Below are 22399 nucleotides of genomic sequence, written 5' to 3' on the forward strand. Positions count from 1 at the left end.
TTGCTTTTTTCTGGGGTGGAAGAGCTCTGAATTTGAACTCCTCTGTCTTCTTTTGCCCACAAAAGCTAGCCTAAGGCAGAGGCTTACTACCACCACTCCTGGCCGACATGTTTCAGAATAAAGTGACATCTGTGATTTCATTTTAGAAGATTCAGACCTATAAATATAGGATGGGTGCATGGATTTCAAATGGACTTAGGTAAGACAGGACCTGTAGGAGCAGGGCCAGAGGAGGGCCACAAAAATTATCAGATACTGGAGCACCTCTCCTGTGAGGACAGGCTGAGAGAGTTGGGATTGTTGAGCCTCGAAAAGAGAAGGCTCTGGGGACATCTAATTGCCGCCTTCCAGTACTTAAAGAGGCCCTACAGTAAAGACGGGGAATATGCAGCAGTGTCCTTCCAGTTTCTATCCAATGTTCTTTCCCACAAAACTCATGCTGTAGGATTTGGAGGTGGGATTGATGCATTATCAAGTCTTGTAATTCCCTATGTTAGGCAGAGGCTTAGAAACCTGAGCATGACTTCAGGTGGTTTTTTGCTTCTTATTTTATGCATTTGTTTATCACTACAAGCTTTGAAATAAAAAAAAAAAAGCACAAATTTCTCTAAAATAGATGATGCTTCATAACCTTCTTCTAGCCTCTCCTTACCCTTTCATGCCTTCCCATTCCAATCTATCCTCCTTTTTCATTGTTGATTCTGAAATACCCACTCTGTACACGTATGTCCCAGTATTAGTGTCTGGGAGGAACGATGACTGTGACTGAAGTTAAGTGTGGGAATGTAGAAAGCTGGAACTTGCTCTCATCAATAGCAGAGCCGGGTGTCTGTGAAGAAACACTTTATCTTTCTGATTATTAACGTTTTCGTCTGGCAAACAAATCTATTCTTATATTACATAATATATGTATGGTTTGAGATACCAACACAGAAGTCTCATATATAGGAGTTTGAATTCTTTTTTTCTAATATAACATGTTATAACTTTGGATGTGAAAATACAGTATTTTTGTTTCCATTTCAGCTGCGCTGAAAAAGGAAGGGGAAAAGAAAGGTAAATCAATTATTTTCCCTTTGCTGAAGTGTCTTTCAGGCTGTGACCGCTGTGAGAAATGTTTCTTTCATTCAGTGATACAATTGCGATGACATACACCACCTCATGTGCTACCATCAGCTGGCTTTATCTACTCCTACTGTGATAACACAGTTGTCATTTCCAGTATTGTTAGCTCCTTTTTACCACAGGCCAAAACAGCCCAGTATCAGACACTTCGTCGTTCTGATTGGGAAGAAAATGAAAGGCTTTTGTTACCATGATAGGATTTGTCAAGGAGAACAAAACTTGCAGTGCGCCGTGCATGCTGACCTGGCTGTTTGTTCTTTGCAGAAGGTGCTTTCCTAGGGACATTTAATTTCCTCTTTTCAGATTATATGTCGCATGAATGTAAGGTTTGCTGAAGTCATTCTTTGGTATTGTAACAGATTAGTAGAAAAATTTGCCCTGAATCAGAACGTAAAACATTGCTTAAAATGGTAAAAAATAAATATATTGGATTTTTCAGATTTTAAACATCCATTTATAGTGTTGTCTTTCAGAATAAGATTCACTGAGTTGAAATATTCTTTTGTAATTTGACAATTTTATTTCAACTGCAAAAATAATGAAATATCAGCATTAAGGTAATACTTTTCTTTAATCTATTCAACCTTATTGGTTATTTGCTTTATAATCCATATCTTGCTTACTGAACTGGGAACACTTCCAGGACTCTTCCATAGATTTCAGAGGATTATTTGACATTTAGTATCATAAAAATCATAAAAAAATGGCTCTTTATTTCTGAAGTTTACTGATAGGACAGTTAATTTTGCGGGGGGTGGAGGGAGTGACTTTTGTCATTTCAAAAAAGTTTGGAAATTCTGCAGTTCACATAGTTGAACGATGAAGCCAACCTTTGCTGTCTATACATGAAGATATTTTCAATCCTGTTCATTTATTATTTTTTCTGTTATCCCTATACAGAGTCATTAACTGAACTGGAAAAAAATAATAGTCTCAACTGTTTTAACAGCTCACGAGTGAAATCTTGGCTGTGCTGATGGTAGTGGCAAAATTCCCATTCACTCCACTGGAGTAAAAATTTCACCTCATGTGTTTAACAGAATAATAAAATTCATTTTGGTTATCAAAAACAACCATGCTTTATAGGTATCAAGAAGGATATTTTGTCCAAAGATTAATTTGCAACAGCTGAGGCATGAAAGGCAGCACATGAAGCAGGGGCAATCAGAAAATTGGCAGCTACACTTACAGCCATTGGTTTTCAGGCATCAAAATGCCTGCTGTGTTCACAGCCTTGAATTTATCACATGGACTGTTACATCCTTAATGGAAAGAAAGGAGTGAGGTAATTGCTAAGGGTGCTACTTCTGTCAGCCTTGCCACAAGTCCATTCATTTACGGAAGAACATCAAGGGAATTTGGTTGAAATACCTACTGCTTGCACTTGGTTCATTTTTCATAGGTTAGGATTTTTTTCCTCTTTAACCATAATCTTCTCCAACAAAATTGATTAAAAATGCATTTTTAATTAACATTCTTTGAAGTTCGTTCAATTTTTCCATTTCATTTTCTTTTTTTTATATTTTCTGCTAAAAAATAATTTCCTCTGGTTTCTTAATTCATTGAAAGGATTTTGCCAACAAGTATAGGTAGGATACTTTCAAGCACTTGGCTCAGGGCAGGGTATACCTCATCCTGCCTATTACCACCAACCTACTTCACAGAAACATGGAGGTGCAAAATGAAAGTCAGCTTTGGTCATTCTTCTGATACAATAATTTTTTTTAATTTTGGACTAAACTTCCCTCTGGTTTTCTGAGACCATAACCAACATTGTCATCAAGGAAGGTAGTGATTGCAGTGAAAAACATGGTAGTCCAAAGAAATTTTCCAGTAACTAAGGAAAACTGGTTCAGTAATGTTACCGTCTTCAGTAGATATACACTAAAATGTCCAACTGGAGAGAAGTAAAAAGGCCTCTTCCCAAACATGAACATACCATGCTTTTGCTTTCTCATCTGGCTTCACACTCTGTGCAGGCCCCACACAGAAAATATTGCATGTTAATAGCTAACTCCCCAAATCATCAGGTTTATTTATTTCTACTTATTCGGTTGTCATCAAAAGTTGCTCCAGGCTACATGTGTATTCCTCTAACTTGTAGTAAAAAGGAGCAATGTTTGCTGGTTTTGCTTAAGGAGACAGTATTTTTTACCCAGCTGCCAAAACAATAGAAGTAGCCAGGCAGTGCTCTAAATTGACTGGCTCATTATCCAAAATATATTGTGGTAGTAGCATGCACAGTTCAGACACCACTTTATCGTCTCTCATGCGAATCATGCAGCACATATGCCCTGTACTGTATACAAAGCTTTCTCCAATTATTCTGCTTATTCAAATACACATCCCTTTCCTAGAAAAACAAGAATAATGAGAATACAGAGTGGCAAAACATCATAAAAAGGGAAGAGAAGAAGATGGAATGACACTTTCTATCGACGGTACATTCTGCGCAGAGCATAAATCAGACATGAAGGAGTTTGAAAGAGACAGAAAAGAAAAAAATTAAGATGGAGGAAGCTTACATATTTCACTGATTTCTCCAAATATGAGTGATACTAACAAGAACCTTAAAGCACAATTTATACATTAACCGTTTCTATTTGAAAGGTTAGCTCGCTAAGACTTTGTGACCGTAGTCCTAGAAAATAGTCAGCTTCAGCTTCCAGCATCATGTTATGCCTTCTTTCAACGTGTGTGGGGTAGAGAAGCTGTCATAGAAATGTGTTAAAAAGTTGTCAGTTCCTAAAGGGCAAGAGGTAGCAACCCTTTGCATGAGGAAGGCACTTCTTAAAATCCCCAAGAGCGAATCTGGCTGCCAGTACACTAAAATTTTTAGCGCTCATTCATAATTCAAAGCACTGCAAGCAGGGATTCAAATGAATTACAATAGACCCAGGTATTGGTGATGTGAGATAAAGCCCATTAGATTCAGGGCACCTCCAGAAAACAATGAAAAGAGCTGTAACACCAAAATATTTCATCATTTTTTCAGTTTTACGTGCCCTTTTTAAAGGAAAGAAATGTCAATATTTTTAAACCGAAACAGTATTTGTACATTTAAAAAATATTTCATAATCACAGAGAATTAAAAAAATACTTTGTGTGAAATGGAACCAGATTAAAGCCAATTTCAAGGTTTCCTACTTCTGTATAAAATGGAATTTCTTATTGATTCATTCTCATCTCCTTATTGATTTCTCACTAAAGAGGGTATGGACTGAGATGGGGATGTCAAGCAAGCAACCTTAACAAGCTTAGTAAGTTCTCCCTCCAGGTCAGCCTCAGGAAAGCTTGCCTGAAGATTCATTACTTCTGTGATTCTAGTGAATCCAAACAGGATTTAACCATCACATCATCCCTATGGGTTATGCATCCACAGGCACAGGTGTAAGAAGAACCATCTCATTGTTTAAAGTGAATCACAAACCTGAGTTGCCAGGAAGTTGGTTTCTCCAGGGTCCCTACGGCTGATGAATGAAACAGAGGGCTCTGTCTTGCTTCTGAGAGCAAGCTAGACTGCGCATCTAACTCAGAGTAGTGGTTTTCTGGGAATCTCATGTCCTATATGGACTGTGTACAATTAGATGTTATGAGTACTTGTAAGCTAGTGAGATGTGGAAGCTAGTTGCCTGTCAATCACATGACTCCTGTTCTGATTTTCGGCATTATTGCTCCAGCAGCTTGCTCTTAAATTCACTTATTAGTTTATAGAATGCCGAAAACCACATTCATCTGACAAATTTTGGCAATAATAAACTGACAGGAGAGCATGCAGGATCACATTTTGACCTTTTCCCAATAAACGCAAACTACATATTTTTGCCAGTCTGGTAAAGGAGCATTACCTAATGGTAATGGTATTCCACGCATCGCTTGGAAACTGCTGTTCTGCATACAGAGTGGGCTATGAACTGGCCAAGGCACAGCAGTGTCCCTTTTCAATGTATATAAAAATCAAGATGCTTTCCAAACTGAAAAAGAACTGGGCAACAATGCATTTCAGAACTGCTTCATTTTGTATTTGACCGGAAAAACTGGAAGACAGCCTTCTTATTCATAAAGCAAATGGTCATAGCAGTGGGAGTTCTGCTCATCTGGAAATGCCACTGGTGAAAAATGAACCACACCTTCATTATGTAGTTTTCTGACATGCCTCAAAGGATAGGAAAGTGGTCTACCTAATTCTATAACTGCAAAGTGTATTACACAGCCCCCTAATAGAATGTGTATTCCTAAACAGAGAAAAAAAAAAGAGTAAAGATACTTTTAATAGCATTTCTTAAAATAGTGTAAAAAATTCAGTATTATGTATGAGAAAATATGTACGAAAGAGCATGCTACTATGCTCTTTCGACTAGCAGTGCTGTGGTTGAAGGTAGGCATCTCCCTCGAGAGGTAACAGTCACTGAATTAGCCACAAGATGGAGCCCAAAGGATCTCAAGCCGGTAGTTAACATCGCCTTCCTGAATCAGATTAAGAACTAAATAAGGCATTTTTACCAAACACTTTATGAGGGCTCTAAACTACAGACAAGGTATTCTTCAATGTAAATCCACTCCTGCCTAAACATATTTGTCATTTAATACATGACTGGCCATACATTGGTGACCTTTGACTTCCCACGCTGAAGCATCAACCCCCCAGCATTTTCAAGGAATATTGACGAATGGAGAATTTGCATGAAATACGGAAAATGCTTTAAAAAGTCTACAGCAGTTAGCTGAAATTTGCTTGATCTCTGTTTACCTTGTCTCAACTATCTTGGGGGTTATAAATAATTTATGTCCATTTTGCAGCGTTATGAGACTTAGTGATCTGTACAACCTCTGTTAAGTGATGGCCAGATCTTGAGGGATCAGGTTCAAGTACTTTACATGTTGCAGATACTTCAGTTAAGATAAGACATGACCAGAAAACACCCTCCAGAGTACCCAGTCAATATAAGTAGAAAGTAGACAGATGAATCGTGAGTGCAGCAAGCTCAACAGTTTTCAATGAATTCATAAATTTAAAGAACTTTTTTAGATCCTCAGATGAACTTAATCATTAAGAAACTTTAACTCATACAAATTCAGATGTCTAAATTAGTCATCTACACTGAAGCTATTCACCCTAGTCTCACTTCAGAGTGAGAGAAATAAGCATCTGCAGAAAGTGTTTCATCTGTAAATCTTATATATCTGTCAGAATGCAAAGAATTGTCCCCCTGGAGATAACCGTACTTCTGACTTGCCTAATACAAAGAACATAGTTTAGGCTTAGTAACAAAAATAGAAAACAAACTGAAATGAACATCAGGATAGTTTGTTGTGAATTATTTTGAGAACTCTCCCTAAACCTTTAGTTAATTTTTCTCTTTTAAGAATCTGACATCGAAAGAGAAGAAAGGTGAAAAAAAGCAGGAAGTCATTTATGGCTCTCAATAGCTGATTGAGTATACACTCTCATTGAACTTAGAGGGGGTAATGCAAATATTTAATCTGGAATTCTTAACATTAAGCTGCAAATTCCATGTTTAGCTTTCTAGCACCTTGTTTTCAGTGTATTCATAGTTGAGACATGTAAAACTAATGATGCAAACTTGCATCCATGTTTTTTAAAAAAATACCCAGAATTTTATTCTCAACAGGATTTAATCTAAACCTTGTCATTGGTTACACCTTTGTACTCCATTCAAGGTAAAATTGAGATGATACTTTTCTGTATGTCTTAAGTAACAACAAACCTGCAAAACAATTCATATTGATAGATCTGTCATAGCATTTCAATTGCAGTAATGATTACAACTTGTGTTAATCATTCTTACTTGCCTTAAAGTACAACAGTGATTTATTCAGCCCCTGCTACCAATAAATGGAGACAGCTAAACTAGTATTTTAATGATTATGAAACAGCTGTGATTTCTGAAGAAAGAGTGATCTGTGTGATTGGTGGTCTGTGTTGTTACTATAAGTTAGGTGTAATACATGTGTATTTGCATCATGTCAGCAACACTCTCACCTGTCAATCAGCATAATATGCTTAAACACCTGGTTAGCCATATAACACTTGGTTAATTGGCTAAAAATTTCCCCATGGGATAAACTATCACTTTATTCCTCTGCGCAAAGATGTCTGCAAATGAATGCTCAGAGGTATTCTATTCAGATGCAATTCCAGAATTAACAGTTCTTTTAGTGGCAATCTTCATTTCCTTTTTTATCTATGCAGACATCATTTTCAGAAATGTGCTGTTACAAAGTTGTAATTAAAGCAAAAACAGTGATCAGCGTTTCATGAGGAACGAAGATGGTTAAGGATGTTCTGCCTTAGAAGTTAGTCATTAGCCCTCTGCTTTAATCACCATATTAATTTGGGTAGCACGCTGGGAAAAGTCCATCTTTTCAAAAGCTAATTATTTTTTTATTGTTCTCCATTCATAATATCAACTAATCACTGCTCCAAAATTCTTCTTTTCTAGAATGTATACATTCAGCTATGATTGTACTTTTACAGATCCAGTCATAGTTAAGAAGGAGCTCAACAAAGAAGTATTTGCATGGAACCTGGACCCAGGGTGTTAGTTTGGCACCTTTCACAAATAGCAGGCATTATGAAATAGACTGAAGATTCAAATATTAATGAATAATAACATCGTCAAGAGGTGCTCCTTTTGGCTCCAATTGTTTATACATAAAGGTGAACAACACTACTTTTACATAAACTAAATTCAATATTCAGAAAAAAATGTCATCACTATAATGTTCTACAACCTCAGTCTGCCCGATTTCACTCAGTTACCCTTTATGAGTCAATCATTTCTGTTGCAATAAAGCATGGCCTGAGCTTGGCTGTGTTTTGCCTTAGCTATACGTAAATGTAAAACTGATATTGATAAAAGTGAAAGCTTGTTAAGCATATTCTCCCTCATCTGTATGTTCCCATCCCATAATTCCAGGGAAGAGCACATGAAAACGTCAGAAGCTGAGGATGATATTGAGAGGAAGCTCTTCAGGTCTATCACCACACGTGCCTAAAGATGAAGTGCATTAATGCAGCACATGTACCTCATCTACATTTGACTGAAATTTTATTCTTTCCAGCTCCGTCGATGGAAGATTTGTCCTCCTGGGATTTTAGGACTTAGAGTGCTTTAAAGACATTAACTTTCAGTGCTATCATGCAAGATTGCTGTTTCAACAAGACTTACATTTCCCAGTGCATTTCTATTGTTTAACTGACAAACTGGGAAACAGAGAAAGACTGGGATCATTACTGATGCTCCCTATAGGCATGCATCTCAAATTCAAGTTGAAGCAATTCCTCTCATTAAAAATCATTTAAAAATGTTGGAAATGTCTGTACTTCTTTGCTACATCTACTATATTTACCCCATGCTAAAGTTTCTCCCTTCCCTCCTCTTTCTGAACTATTTTTTGTTTTTCTCAGTTATATAAAGTACTCTTGAATTGCCAGTTAAAAATAAGTCTTCAAAAACAAGTTGATCTAGACAACAACAGCAAAATCCGCCAAAACCAAGAGTCAGCTCATTCTTCACTATGAAGCCCTGAGGTATAAGGCAAACCAAACAGCAAGGACACAAACGTGCTAACTGTATACAAGCAGATATCTTGGATCAGGCTGCTCGGGTAATGGAAATAAAGCAGAATGAACTGTGAGAGCAACGCCAGGTTTTTGGTGGAAATTGGCAATAGAAAGATCAGTCTGTTGCAAGTGAATTTTACAGCCTGAATATTACAGGCTCTAATATCAGCGGTTAATCCTTAATTATTAATTATAACGGCAAACCATGGCATTTTAGGAGGGTTTGCCTTAACCATTTACCCTGTTGTCATCATTAGTCACAAGAGTGCTGCTGAAACAGTGGGCCAAGGCGGAGTGTGGTGTTGCACAGACAAGCACTCCCTGGTAATGAATAAGAGTGAGAGCACTAGCTGGAAGCTCAAGTTCTCTGCTTCCCTGCAAACATTCCAGATAGTCTTAGATAAATCACTTAGTTTTTCATACCTGTCATGTTAATTTGGAATAATACTTCGTTAATGTGTAGAAACCTGGGAAAATATCTTGGAAAATGGTAGTTTTGAAGTAATCAGAAATGTAAAGTGGATGCTGTAGGGAATTAAGAGATCTGTAAGGACAAGGCTTGCACAGAATACACATTAAAATAATCATACACCAGCTGCCTCTATTTGTGCCACCAGCACCACCACACTCTTCTTGCTTTCTTTACTTTGACCCATCCATAGGGTAACTATTGGCAATACACTGTCAAGGCAATTTCCAAACAAGCCATCTTTTTGCAGCTAATCTGCTTTGTGGGGAATCATTTTTTTAGACATATGCTCATTAGACTTCTTTCTACATGGTCAGTCTGCCAGTTGCTCAGCCAGCCAGCAGGACTTGAAGAGGACACAGGCAGATTTGAGGGATCAGGTCTGCTGATCTAGAAAACTTGTGGGAATATTTGACTTCTCCTTTGAATGACAAAGAGTACAGACAATAACTTCACAAAGGCAGGGAGCTGGTCTTGGACAGATTGATAAATCCTAATAACATCTTTTCTTTCCAAAGTTGTTATGATCTGAGACATTCCGAACTGGCCCAATGTAAGGAATATGTTTTATTCTGGTTTACTTTTTGATAACAGAGTTGCTCCACAGTCTGAAAAACCTTGCACTGGATACAATAAAACTGTTTTATTCAACTTTAAATTAAAAGCACATTGATGATTAGGCAGAATGTTGTGGCATCTTAAGCTCTTGCAGACTACAATATTCCCACTGAATTTTGAAGGAGGAATGTCCATTAGTTTGTCTAAGGGCCAAATTGTTAGTTTGTCTAGAGCTCATTTTCAGGGAGAATGGACTGACTTAGCTTGAATAAGGAAATCAAAGATTATCCTTTTTCATGACATATAAACTGGAAGGTTAAGGCGCAAATCTTGAGAATTCCAATAAAAGACTCCTGTTGATCTTGATTCCTCTTTTGGTCTGTAATGGTGTTAGAGATTAATGTCATGGGTGTGTTTGTCTAATGCCCAGTCCAAATCCCGTTAAAGAGTCTTTGTTCTCTCTTTAATGAGAGATGAACCAGGCTCTTACTTAGCCAAATGGAAAGTAACTTTCTTATTTATAATACACATGTGACTATCCAATTAGAAATAATTTTCTCAGCTACAATGTATTATTATTTTGTTATTCTTCACTAAAACAAGTAATTCTGGCATTGTTTTCATTTCTTGCATGACATATTCCTTTCTTACACAGTGTGCACACTCACAAATATATTTGCTGTCTGAACAGCAAATGATTGTTATCCAGATGGAAAATAGACATGTTATAATCAAAAAGCATGTTCTGCTTTTAGCCTCACCAATTTATGGTTCAATAAACCAGAGTATTTCTTTTCTGAACCCATATCAGAAGCTAATTTACAAAAATATGCCATATATAATTAATACCCTTATGGCATTCAGAATAACAGGTGAGAGTCAAAGAAAATTTGAAGTGAATGTGAGAAACAGCAGGATAACTACCAAGGCCAGTTACCAAATTTAATTCAGAATGACACAAAAGAAATTTCAGAAATGCTTTTGCTGAGGCTAGAACCAGGTAATTTCATTGATCTGGTTTAGATCTTATGTACCTTCAGGTATTTCATCAAAGACCCATCTGTTTTCTTTAGATTTGAATCTGACCCTTTTCCCTCTCTTAATATAGTTTAATTGTTGAATAAATTAAGATGAAATACATACTTAGGACTCTTCTAACATTGTGAACAACAAGCAGTTATTTACCCAACATGTAGTCTTGTTAGTCAATAACGTCAGAACAGCTGTTTGAAGTGAGACCAAGAGTTCATCTAATCCAACGTCCTCTCTCCACCAATAGCCAAACCATCAAACGCCTAGGGAAGAGTACAGGAATAAAACAGCCACACAGAAATCGCCTTGTGACCTCTTGCAATCTCAGCTCAGAAACTTCCTGAGCCAGAAACTGTATCTTCATGTTTAAGAGCACTTGATAGATTTTTCTCTAATTTGCCCAGTCACTTTTTGAAATTGTGAAAATTTTCAACATCTGCACATTTTGCAGCATGGAATTTCATGGCTTATCTGGGCATTATCTAGGCAAAATATTATTTAAACACAAAATTTAAATAGAGCTGCTTTACTTTCAGTGCAAGGTACTACATGAAATGAGTGAGAGCAGCAGAGTACAGCCTTTCATTTCTCACCCTTTAGGTTAAGTACCATATAATAGATCACTAAGTATTCCGGAAAGTCTGACTAGCTCATTGATATTTAGCTTTTATCTTCTTCCTATTTTCACTAAGTAGAACAAAAATCAGGGTATCTGTGTTATAGACAATGGTGATACTGTAAAAATGAAACTAAGGGTCTTGGGATTTCATTTTTCAATTTTCTGTTTATTGTCTGAGTCATTTGAATTACATCTTTGATGAGATAATATGACACGTAAGGAAGATAGGGTTAATATTGAATAGACTGAAATTATAGTTATCAGATTTGTCAAAACATAAAAGTTTATCTTTATGGCTCAAAGACCATCTCAAAATTTCATTTTGGGTTTTTTTCCAAAAAATATAGATATGTTCTAGAATAACCAACACATCCTGTAAAAATTTTTAACTTTAGATGATCTTCATTATTTCATCAAAATACGAGGTAGAAATATTTCTGAGTGTTATGCCAGAAAAAAAAAAGGCAGCTGAGTTTTTAGGCAAAGCTCTGGTAGCAATAATCTCAGTGTTCAAACTCTGGCTGGATACTAACACTATATGAGTTTGAGTAATTAATACTGCCACAATGTGGACAAGGGCAACACAGACACCTTCCTAGATTTGAGGGACCAGACCTGGACTGACTTCCTAATGTTTTAAACATTCTCCATGACTCATTCACTAGCAAAAAAAAAAAAAAAGAAAATAACTGAACTGGCTTCACCAGAACGTTAAGGTGCAATGGTTTTGTTTGGATTTTAGTGTTTTAAAACAAATTGCAGATCTAAGTGTGCTATAACAAAAGCTTGTTTGTAGAATTCATTAAGCAGTGTCAGTAAAGTCTTTAAATGAATACTATTCATATGTGGCCTAGGTGTGATCATTGTCGGTGGCTACTGAAAGTGTTATGTGACACAAAATTTTGTGATAGTTATGTAAGTCATTATACCAGCCCCTGAAGTACAGATTTTTTTTTAATATTTGCCATGAATTTCCTTTTTCAAATTGAAATTCATAGCTAGATGAGCTTATCTCGCTATGTCTTTTGACACAATACAAAATCTTTTTCCTCTTCAAGTGTCAGACATACTTCATGGATGCTCAATTACAAAAGAATTTACCTTAAGCTTTAGGTTTAGGAAACTATATTTTGTGGGTTTGGGTGTGTTTAGGCAAAACAATTGAATCTAAATTTACAAGAAGTTTTTCTTATGCACATAAAGATAACAAATGTGGATTTGTCATAGGATCGCTGTTTTTCTGCTGTTTCTTTTTTCTGGTTCCTCACTTAGGAGCAAGTATATACCCTTAATTTGTATCTTTTGTCTCTATCACCCCAAAAATGTTCTGTTATTTTTGCTTTGCTCTGCACACCATCACCAGTTGCTGTCTCCTTAAATGCACATCAGCAACTTGGATTAAATAAGAGACTGGATAAAAAATAGGATCGATTTGGGAAAACAAGCAAAACAAAAACCCACTTGCACAGCAGTTACTTACGTTTTTGCCCTGAGTGGGGGCTCGGGAGCTCAGCGAACCACAGCCCAGGAGCTCGCAGCAGCAGAATTATTGCTCGTGGTGCTGGGCCTGCAGAGGCAGCTCCTTCCCAGCACTGCTGCATCTCTCCGTGGGATTATACTCTTTTCACACACAGCGAACTGCTACATGCAGGTGGTAGGGCCTTTATTCTCTTAAAAACAACAGCTGTCTTGCAAAAGTCAAGAAGAAAAATCCATCTGGTGGGCTAGGCCTTGGCATTTCAGTTCCTTCTGTAGCACCAATAGTGACATTGGGTAAAGCTCCCTGAGCTCTGGCTTTACCTGAGAAAAGTTCTCTTAAGGTCCATGGAAAGTATTAGCTCAGTTTTCAGTTTTGCCTCATCTGTTTATTCTGGAAAAAAAGTGGAAAATTAAATAGCACAAAGTTTAGGAGCTGCAACACTGAAATGCCGAGTCCTTTATTTTAGATGTGTCCTGATTACGTTAATTACCTTTTCATATACATCCTTCTGCTCCGTGGAGTATCACTGAATCCATCTGAAATTCATTGACTTCACTAGAGCAGGTGCAATTGTTAGGGACTCTTACATTTAGACTGCCCGAGCTGTCATTTCCTCACTCAACCTAAAATTATCTACCTGGCTTGGTCCAGTATCAGACACCTCGTGGTCTGAAGCTGTGCTGTCTCTCAGTGGGCACTGAACTGAGCACCTCACTTAGCAAGGTAGCTGCCCCAGGCTTGATATATGGTCACCATTTAGAGAGGGTGACTCAGCCCACCAAGGAGGTGCAGAGCCTGCCAGGGGTATTTGTATCAAACATTGGATAAACGAGGAATTTAGAGTGTCTGTGTTCCTTAACTAAGTGTCCCAGTTGGGGTGGGTAGTATAAGTAAAGCAATGCTAACTGTTGCACGTTTTAATATAGATTTCACTGAACATTTATTTTACCAGTCTACAAATGTCATGAATAAATGCATCAAATCCTGCACTACAGTCAAAAAATATTAAAATACACCTTTTTTTTGTTTACTTCTAGCTACCTCAGAGAAACCTCACGAAAACAGTAAGTATCAAGTTGATAATATTGTTACTTCAGCTTTTAGGGAGGAAGGTTTTCCTTTGTGTTGCCAAAGTGTTAGCAGCTAAAGATGAGATTCATCAACGCAAGCTCACAGGAAATTTTTACTTATCAAAATGGTTTTCCATGACTCTGTAATGCAGGACCAGCTGTGTTTCACAGGTCCCAGTGCGCATGGAAACTGTTTTCCAATCCAGGCTGGGGTAAGATCCAGCTGTGCCCTCTGCCTCCATGGCAGCTTCTCACTGGAAGACATTAAGGGAGACACAGATGAGGAAGGGTCATTGCAATTCTCTGGGAAGGGCTTGATCCAGGCAATTTATCTCTCCGTATGCTGCAGCCCTCACTTGCTACATAATTTAAATTTAGCTGCTATAAATCAGAATGAAACATATTTTTGGCATTCCTCTGAAATTCCAGGGCTTTCTTTTTTCTGTCTCATAATGTTGGGTTTTGGATATCTCACTGTTTTTAAACAGCAAAAAATTGCATACAGCTTATATTTTAATGCAGTATAATATTTATTATTTTTAGAATCATAGAATGTTTTGGGTTGGTAGGGACCTTAAAGATCATCTAGTTCCAGCCCCTCTGCCATGGGCAGGGACACCTCCCACTAGACCAGGCTGCTCAAAGCCCCATCCAGCCTGGCCTTGAACACTGCCAGGGATGGGGCAGCCACCACCTCTCTGGGCAACCTGTTCCAGTGTCTCACCACCCTCAGAGTAAGGAATTTCTTCCTAATATCTAATCTAAATCTACCCTCTTCCAGTTTGAAGCCATTACCCCTCATCCTATCACTACACTCCCTGATAAAGAGTCCCTCCCCATCTTTCCTGTAGGCCCCCTTCAGATACTGGAAGGCTGCTAGAAGGTCACCCTGGAGCCTTCTCTTCTTCAAGCTCAACAACCCCAACTCTCTCAGCCTGGAGAATTACTGCTTTACATTATATCTATGGGATCCAGGTTAACAGAGAAATGTGGAAAGCTGAGGTTTTTTTATGCACTATAATGAACTTTTATTTGGCATTCTATATGAGACAACCCTACTTACTGTTGTAATAAAATACTTCCATGATTTCTGTATTAAACATCAAGGAGAAATTTTCCATATAGAAGATAGGTGATAGCAATCAAAATTAGTCATGGAAGCATTTTACAATTTTAGAAATTCTATGGTATTTCTAACAAACACAGAATGGAATTTTGTGATTACTTAAACCACATTATAAAGTAAACATTTATTTTTCTTTGGTATTATTTTTATATTTTAGGAAAAAGAATAACGCCTTTTCTGAAGAAAGATATTTATAAAAAAATTCTTCTCAAGTCTAGTGTGAATATGTAATGCATCTTTTGAAATGATAAAGAGAATCTTTTATTTCTAAAATCTTCTAAAAATTAAAAAGCCCTCTAACGTAGGCGTTCTTCTTATTTTTCAGAGCATGCACGCGTTAAACATGAAAAAGCTATCTCTCAGACTAAGACAGGTAGGTTTGGTAATTTAATTTCCAGTAACTCCAGGCTCCATTTAATAAGAATTTGTGTGTTTTGCAAAACTGGGAGACTTTCTTGAGCTAGGCATTCTTTCATAGTTCCTGTGACTCTCCTTAGTGCAGTACAGCTTATAAAGTGTTAGCAAAACCCATTTTCCAGAGTTTGGGGAAGGAGTTCTCTACTGCCTTTCAGTACATCAAAGAGGATTATTGGGAGTTACACCATTTCAGCCTTTTCTCTAAACCGGTTGTTACATGAAGTGAGTCTGGTCCCCAAAAAGGAGGAGCTACAATCTCACTGGGTACATGACAGCCCGCACAGACGCAGCCTCCAGTTACTGAATCTCAGAAGAACAAAAGCTGAACAATTGAAAAAAATAATCTTGGGCTGACTATGCACTCAGATAAACTGTAAGTAATAACCAGCGACAACTGACTGCAATGAGCAGGACAGGGGTCCCCCCCCTTTCAGACCAGGGCTTTGTGCCTCATCACAAGGCTTTTTGAGGAGGAGGACGCTCAGGGATCCACAGTTGGGTTTGGTGTGAAGAAACAAGAGTAAAGATATCCTCATAGAAAACTCAGCTATTGGTGCTCTGCTTGCATCGCTCCTGAGATGTCTTATCAGATGCAGTGGGCACGGAAGAGCAAGTATCAGCGTCCCATCGACTTTTGCTGGCAGCGCTGCTGTTTAAACTTCACATAAAGATGAAGTCCTCATGAATAAGTGATTAGATAAACCACTTAAAACCTTATGTGTTCAGTGATAAGCAGGCAGCCATTTTTTTATTGTTTCTTTTCCTGCTTTTTTTTCGAAAGAAAACAATTTTTCCTTTGCATTGACTATTTTTCTCACTTGTTTTTATAATACAATATTTTATTTGTAAGTTTTTTCATAGACATTTTGAGTTTTCCTACAAGCCTTGAGTGAAGTTTAGTGAGAGTGATTTAGTGAAGTTTAGAGATTAGAGTAAATATAGAGATTCAGAGAAAATTTAGAGAAGAGTGATTTAGTGAAGTTGTAGTACTGGGGTTAAGTCAGCAGGGGAAAAAAGCAATGTTTCTCACTGCAGCCTTTGAAGACAGAGGCCTAGCTTTTCTTTTTGCCTCGTTGACTACTTTTTGTGTCTTAGTAGCTAGCAGAGAGCTTCAGGCAGCTGGTAGGTGCAGATGGGCTCAGCCAAGGCAGGAGCATCCTAGTGAGGAAGCCACCTCATCCAGCTCTGTGTGCCCTGAGAGGGTTCGGTGGTGGCCAAACAGTGGGTTGCCCAGCCAGGTGGCACGACCACTCATCTCTTCTGCAAAATGAAATCAGTCCTGCTGATCTCATCCAGATAGCAGCACAAAAATAAATTTCCCTTGTGAGGCATTTGCAAAGATCAGAGCATCACGTCACAAACCAGTACATTGGAAAGATTAGGATCTTATTCCTGTATAGTGTAGTATATTCCAGACTAAAGCTCTCGGCATCTAAATGCTTGAAGGAAGAAAAAAGAAAAGAAAAAAACCAAACCAACCCCTAACTAAATTTCCTTTAGTATAAAAGATCTCTTCTCAGGAGATTAATGGTTGCTTTGGAGAGCATTGGCTGTTTTGAGTTTCAGTTGATGACTGGAAGTATTAATCTGCAAGCACTGGTGGTAGTAGTGCTTCTGCCTGCTGTGTGCCAGTGAGTGCTCTTGAGTTAGCAGACTGAATTATAAAAGCCTCATTCTGTACAAAGCGGTGCCCTCCTTTTTCACCTTGATTCCGAGCAGCTTCAAACTATTATTCCTATGCTTCCTGCCATCAGACTTAGAAGTATCACATGACTGAGAAACTAGAGAATTTCAGAAAATATATAGATCCTGTAGGGGAATGTTTAAATTAAAGGTGTTTTGTGTATGTGTGTGAGAGCAAGAAAAGCAAGAGATTCATTCCTGATGTAATTCTTCTGAAACTGCCTGAAATACACAGAGAAATATTTACAGCTTTATATTTTTCCATTTAAATTAGATACGTCAGGGGAAAAAAATGAATATTTATGCTTGTAGTACTGCAAAACTAGAGTTCTGCAGAGGAAAGAAATTCTCTCCGATGAAAGATTTCAGAACTTTAAACTTTCAGCTTATTCAAAAGCTGAAGAAAAATCTGATTTTTCAGAAATATTCACAAAAAAAATATTTTGGATTTTTTCCAGCTTTATGAGGTCATCAATTTTTTTTTCTTTTCTTTTTTTTTTTTTTTTTTTTTTTGTCGGGCTCTTATTGGTACAATAAACAAAAAGTACATGAGAAATTGGAAATATTTCTTTGGTTCTTGATAAAATACAATGTATTACCCTCACCAGAAATGGTTTTGTGAAACTTCCTGATGTCTTGAAGTGTGTTCCCTCGTGGGGAGTGCTGTCCTTAAGTTTTGATAATCTGCTCCTTCAGTTTTCCTTCTGGTTATGACCAATGGTTAGAAACTCAGAGAAAAAAACCATAGAGCCACCTCCTGGAGATCTGCCAGGAAACGGGTGAGGGTGTTCTCCGGTAGAATCAGCAGATAAATAGTTACTGTGTGGTTAGGTCGCGGAATAGGTAGGTGAATGAATACCAAAGAATGACCATATTTCTTCCCAGATAAATTCAAGTCCACTGGCCTGTTCAAGACACTCTGCTCTCAGGAATGAATTCATTTTGAAAGGAAAATCCCTCCCTTACTTTTTAGTGGATCAGACGTGCCATCCACTCACAGACTTATCTGATTGACTCCTAGAGTTACAGAGCAAAAATTGCTGTAAATTCTCACCAGAATTAGAAAAAGCAAAAATATCCTATTTAGTGTTCAAAAGAGTGGGGATAATAGCCAAAGAAATTTGAGCTTTACTTGTCATTAATCTAGTGGATATTACAAGGCCTATGTTTGAATTCAGCATGCTGGTGCTATTTGTGTATTGGTACATGGAAAACTTAACACCCCAATTAAATTAGTGAAATTCATTGTTATATACTAAAGCTTATCTAAGAGCAGAAAGAGGATACTTTATCTCAACAACTTGCATCTTCAAGCTGCTGGTTGTGCTATAAAAACATTTCTAGCTTCACAGAGAGCAATGAAACGGAGACGAGAGTTTTTAATTCACAGCTTTCATAAGAAGCTGACAATAACAATAGCTGAGTAAGGGCAAAAAAAGCCCTAAACTTAATACAAGTGAAGAGAAATTAAATCGCCACCTACCAGACAACAACTGAAAAGCATAGCAATGCAGGGTTATGTTTTCTTTCCAAAGAATAGGAAAGATCAGTAACCATGGAGCTTTATCCCTCCCTGTGTTTTCCCCCATCAGTACTGATTTCCTTCCAGAAACAAACCCAAAAAAAACAAACAAAGCAAACAAACAAAACCCAAGCCACAATCGCTGTATGTTTCATGTCGATACTTGCACAATAGCTTTGCTGGATATTGCTGGGTTATCGACAAGAAACACGGACTGTACAGTAATGAGGCTTTCTCTCCATTTATTGGCATATGATAAATGTCTTTTTAGGCCTCTCTCGCAAGTGTATACCTCTGGGAATCTCAGAGAGCTAAGTTAAAAAGAAATAAGCACAGAGAAGAAGATAAACCTGCTCTCTGCCCTCAGAAAAAAAATCCTCTGGAAGTTACATGCCAAATTCGAAGGAAATATCGTGTGTTGAGACCACTCAGCAGTCTGCCCTTCTAAATACTGTGCTATCCTTATATTTAGTCGGAGTGCAGATTTAGGATTTAGTATCCAAACTTGGACATTAGGGTTCCAGAGGAATAGCCCCCCCCCCCCCGCAAAAGCAGCAGTTCTTGAGGTTGTGTTTGAGGGTACATAGGTACAGTGATGGATAAACCAGGGATCAGATAATTCACAGGTGGTTCCAGCCACTCAGCGCCTTCCTAGTACCTCCCTCCATCATCTTGTTTAAGAACAAGCTTGACTGCCAGGCTGGAAACATTGCTCGTGTTCAGGAGACAAGCAGCTTTGTGCATGCACAGACAGACTACCCCGAGGGGTTTCTAGCCAGCTAGTACTCAGATGAGTTGAATGGCTTCAGGAGACAAGACATCCCTGCACGACCTGACCTCCACCCAGCCGTTGTCAGCTTGCATCTGATGCCTCACAGAGGTCTTGGGGAAAAGGAAGGGGCCAGAGGCATGTGACTGTAAACAGCTTCCATCAGGGAGAGGAAAGGGAAATACATTCTGAATGTGTCTTAAACATATTTAAAAAGAAAAGTCGTGATGTATGTGAATGTTGAAAGGCAGGGGTTAGGAGAGGGTTTTGAATTCAGGTACGGGAAAAGAGAGAAAATGGGAGCAGACCTATGACAGGATCAAGAAGGGGAAATTTCAAGTCAACCAAACTAGGCTGTGTAGAGATCCAAAAATAAATATCCCAATTCCCACCTGACTGGGCAATTGGGGAGTTAAAAGACAAACGCCACCTGATCAGAAAGTGTAGTCCTCCTGCACCTCTGTCTGAAGCTTCATCCCCCAGCCTGCTTGGAGGAGAGGCAGCTCAGGTCTGGTGGCTGATGTCAATATGGGTCCACCTCATCTGAGAACTGTGCAGAGCAAAGCCACAGGCAGCTCAAGAGCACGTGAACTTGGGCGGCTTTTCTCATGAGATTAGCAGAAGCTGAGGGCTGCTCTAAGGTTTTGTGACAGATATCCAGCTGGGTCTAGGTAAGCTTGGCCAGCAGCAGGTGGTAGGAACTGACGGTCAGACTGACACTGTCCTATGTGGATATGGCTCTGCAAGTTAGCATGTGCTTGGGGGTCTCCTAACTTTCTTATCGTCAGAGTGTAGACACACATGGATACGTCTGTACCTAACTGTGGTCAGGCAATATCTGAGCAGGAGTTCTCAGCATTGTATAATACCAAACTGTTGAACTTAGACACTGGGCAAGGTGATGTCCACAAAGTTATAACAGTTGTGTTATTAGAATACAGTTTTCTGTACATTAACAGTAGAGTGCCTTCCTGAAAGACACTACCAGGTATGTGGCTGTTTTCTGGTGGCTGAGACATCAGACCCGGTAATTTATTTTTTCCGTGAAGTATGATCTCACCATGCAGTCAGAACTCATAATGCATACATGCTGTTTTACAGTGCCACAATGGGATAGTGATGCTAAAGACATGCATTAATTTTGTCATTGTGAACCATATGTATAACATCACATACAAAGATATTTTTCCAGTTATATGTGCCATTGCTAAGACAGTGTGAATTTCTAATTTTAATGCTGCTTTCACAATACAGAGGAGAAAATTAAACAACAAAAGACAACTCCCACTGAGAAGTCAGGTAGGAACAAGTCATTCTCTCCAGAATTTTGGGGGGTAGTGGGGGGGGTTAAACACTATTCATGACTCTTCTAATGTGGTACATTTGCATTGCAATCGTTTTGTTACTGTATTTGGAAAAATAAGACTGATAAAGTTCTCTTAGAGCAGAGTGGCAACTGCAGATATCGTTCTAAGAACAGCTTTTCCAATGACAAAGCCAGGTCAAGACATTTCAGCTCTTGGGCTCCTTGTTCCAGCCTCTCTGACAGAGCTGGGCTAATGAAATGGGGTGGAGCTGTAAATCAGATCTCTGAAATGATCCCAAATATCCTTGTAAGGCATTGCTGTTTGGTTGTTGGTTTTGGTGTTTTGTTTTTTTTTTAATTCAGATCTTTCAAGCAACTGAATTTACAGCATAGAGAACAGTCCCCAAGTAGAGAGTGATGCAGGAGGGTGAATTGCCAGTTGGATTAGGCACTTGGATGGGTCTTAAACTGGCTTTCTCATAGGGAAAATGTTTTTGGAACTAACCTCTAAGTTTTTGGGTCTTTTCTATGATTTATACCTTGTAGGTTTTGTAACAATAATACTCACAGAAAAGATTCAAGTATATTGACTGCTATGACCCTGAAGGGTCACCCAAGGAATGAGAACATTTTCATCATCACTGACAGTCTACACAAAGCTGTTTTGAAGGCTTTTTCTAGATATCAACCTCTTGATTTCTACTGGGGGTAGCCTTGATCTAAACATAAAATGAAAGACGGCCAAATCTTAGACAATGATGCCAACAATGGATTTTCATTTGATATGATGATGATGGTTATGATGATCATGATGAATATTTTCCATAACATGAAATACTGTTTTCTTTTAAGCTGAATGGTGCTGTTTAATACCTCATTTCTATTCTTATTTTGTATGTTTTTCTTCTCTTCAGTAGCAGAATAGATGTTGTACAGAATAATATGATTCTGTCTCTAATTGTGAACATTCATATAATTTGTGAGTTTATATTGCTTTCTGTCAGAACTCTCATGATAATCTGTCATTTTACTATGAAGTGATGTTTTACAGCACTCTATTTATCCAATAAAAATATTGTTTTAATAGTTCTTATCTGATCATAAACTGCTGTAGCTTGTTCAAAACCATATGAATCATGATTCTGTTAATAGAATTGGAGAAATTATTGCAAAGTACTTAAATATATTGCTAACCTGAACTTTCAATGAGATAGCAATTACTGACAGACAAACAATTTAAAGCAGGAAGAAATTACATCTTTGAATTTACAATATTTTAACACCTAAATTCACAAAATTTTTTAGGGTCAGTGAAGCTTCACTCTTAGTTTGTGAGAAAAATCAGAAGGCTCAAGCTGTGGTTTAGCACCGGTTGGAAACAAAACTGCTAGAAATATCGACTTGACTACTTTTCCTAAGATTTGAGTCAGGTGCCAAATCTTTTTCCTGTTTGATGCAACCAAACTGCAAATGCAGTATTTCAGATTGGCTATCTTAACATAAAACAGTACAAAAATAACTTGTAAGTTTTCAGATCGATACTTGTTGAGCTTGAAACAGGCAACTTCAAAGAGTGGGTAAGTCATCCCATCTTTCTTTAAGAAACATTTTGTAATGATATGAATTATCCTTTGG

The 22399-nt window shown here is 38.0% G+C and overlaps 1 protein-coding gene across 1 annotated transcript in view; it reads left to right on the forward strand.

The window, feature by feature from the left end:
* Window positions 1–22399, forward strand: part of TRDN (triadin) — a 229340-nt gene that overhangs the window by 178228 nt on the left and 28713 nt on the right. The window contains exons 28-31 of the mRNA XM_063329689.1: window positions 1027–1056; window positions 13909–13935; window positions 15393–15440; window positions 20713–20757. Coding sequence (XP_063185759.1) covers window positions 1027–1056; window positions 13909–13935; window positions 15393–15440; window positions 20713–20757 — 150 coding nt within the window. The remainder of the gene's footprint in view (window positions 1–1026; window positions 1057–13908; window positions 13936–15392; window positions 15441–20712; window positions 20758–22399) is intronic.

The sequence above is a fragment of the Chroicocephalus ridibundus genome, chromosome 3, assembly GCF_963924245.1.
Source record: "Chroicocephalus ridibundus chromosome 3, bChrRid1.1, whole genome shotgun sequence".
NCBI lineage: Eukaryota > Metazoa > Chordata > Aves > Charadriiformes > Laridae > Chroicocephalus > Chroicocephalus ridibundus.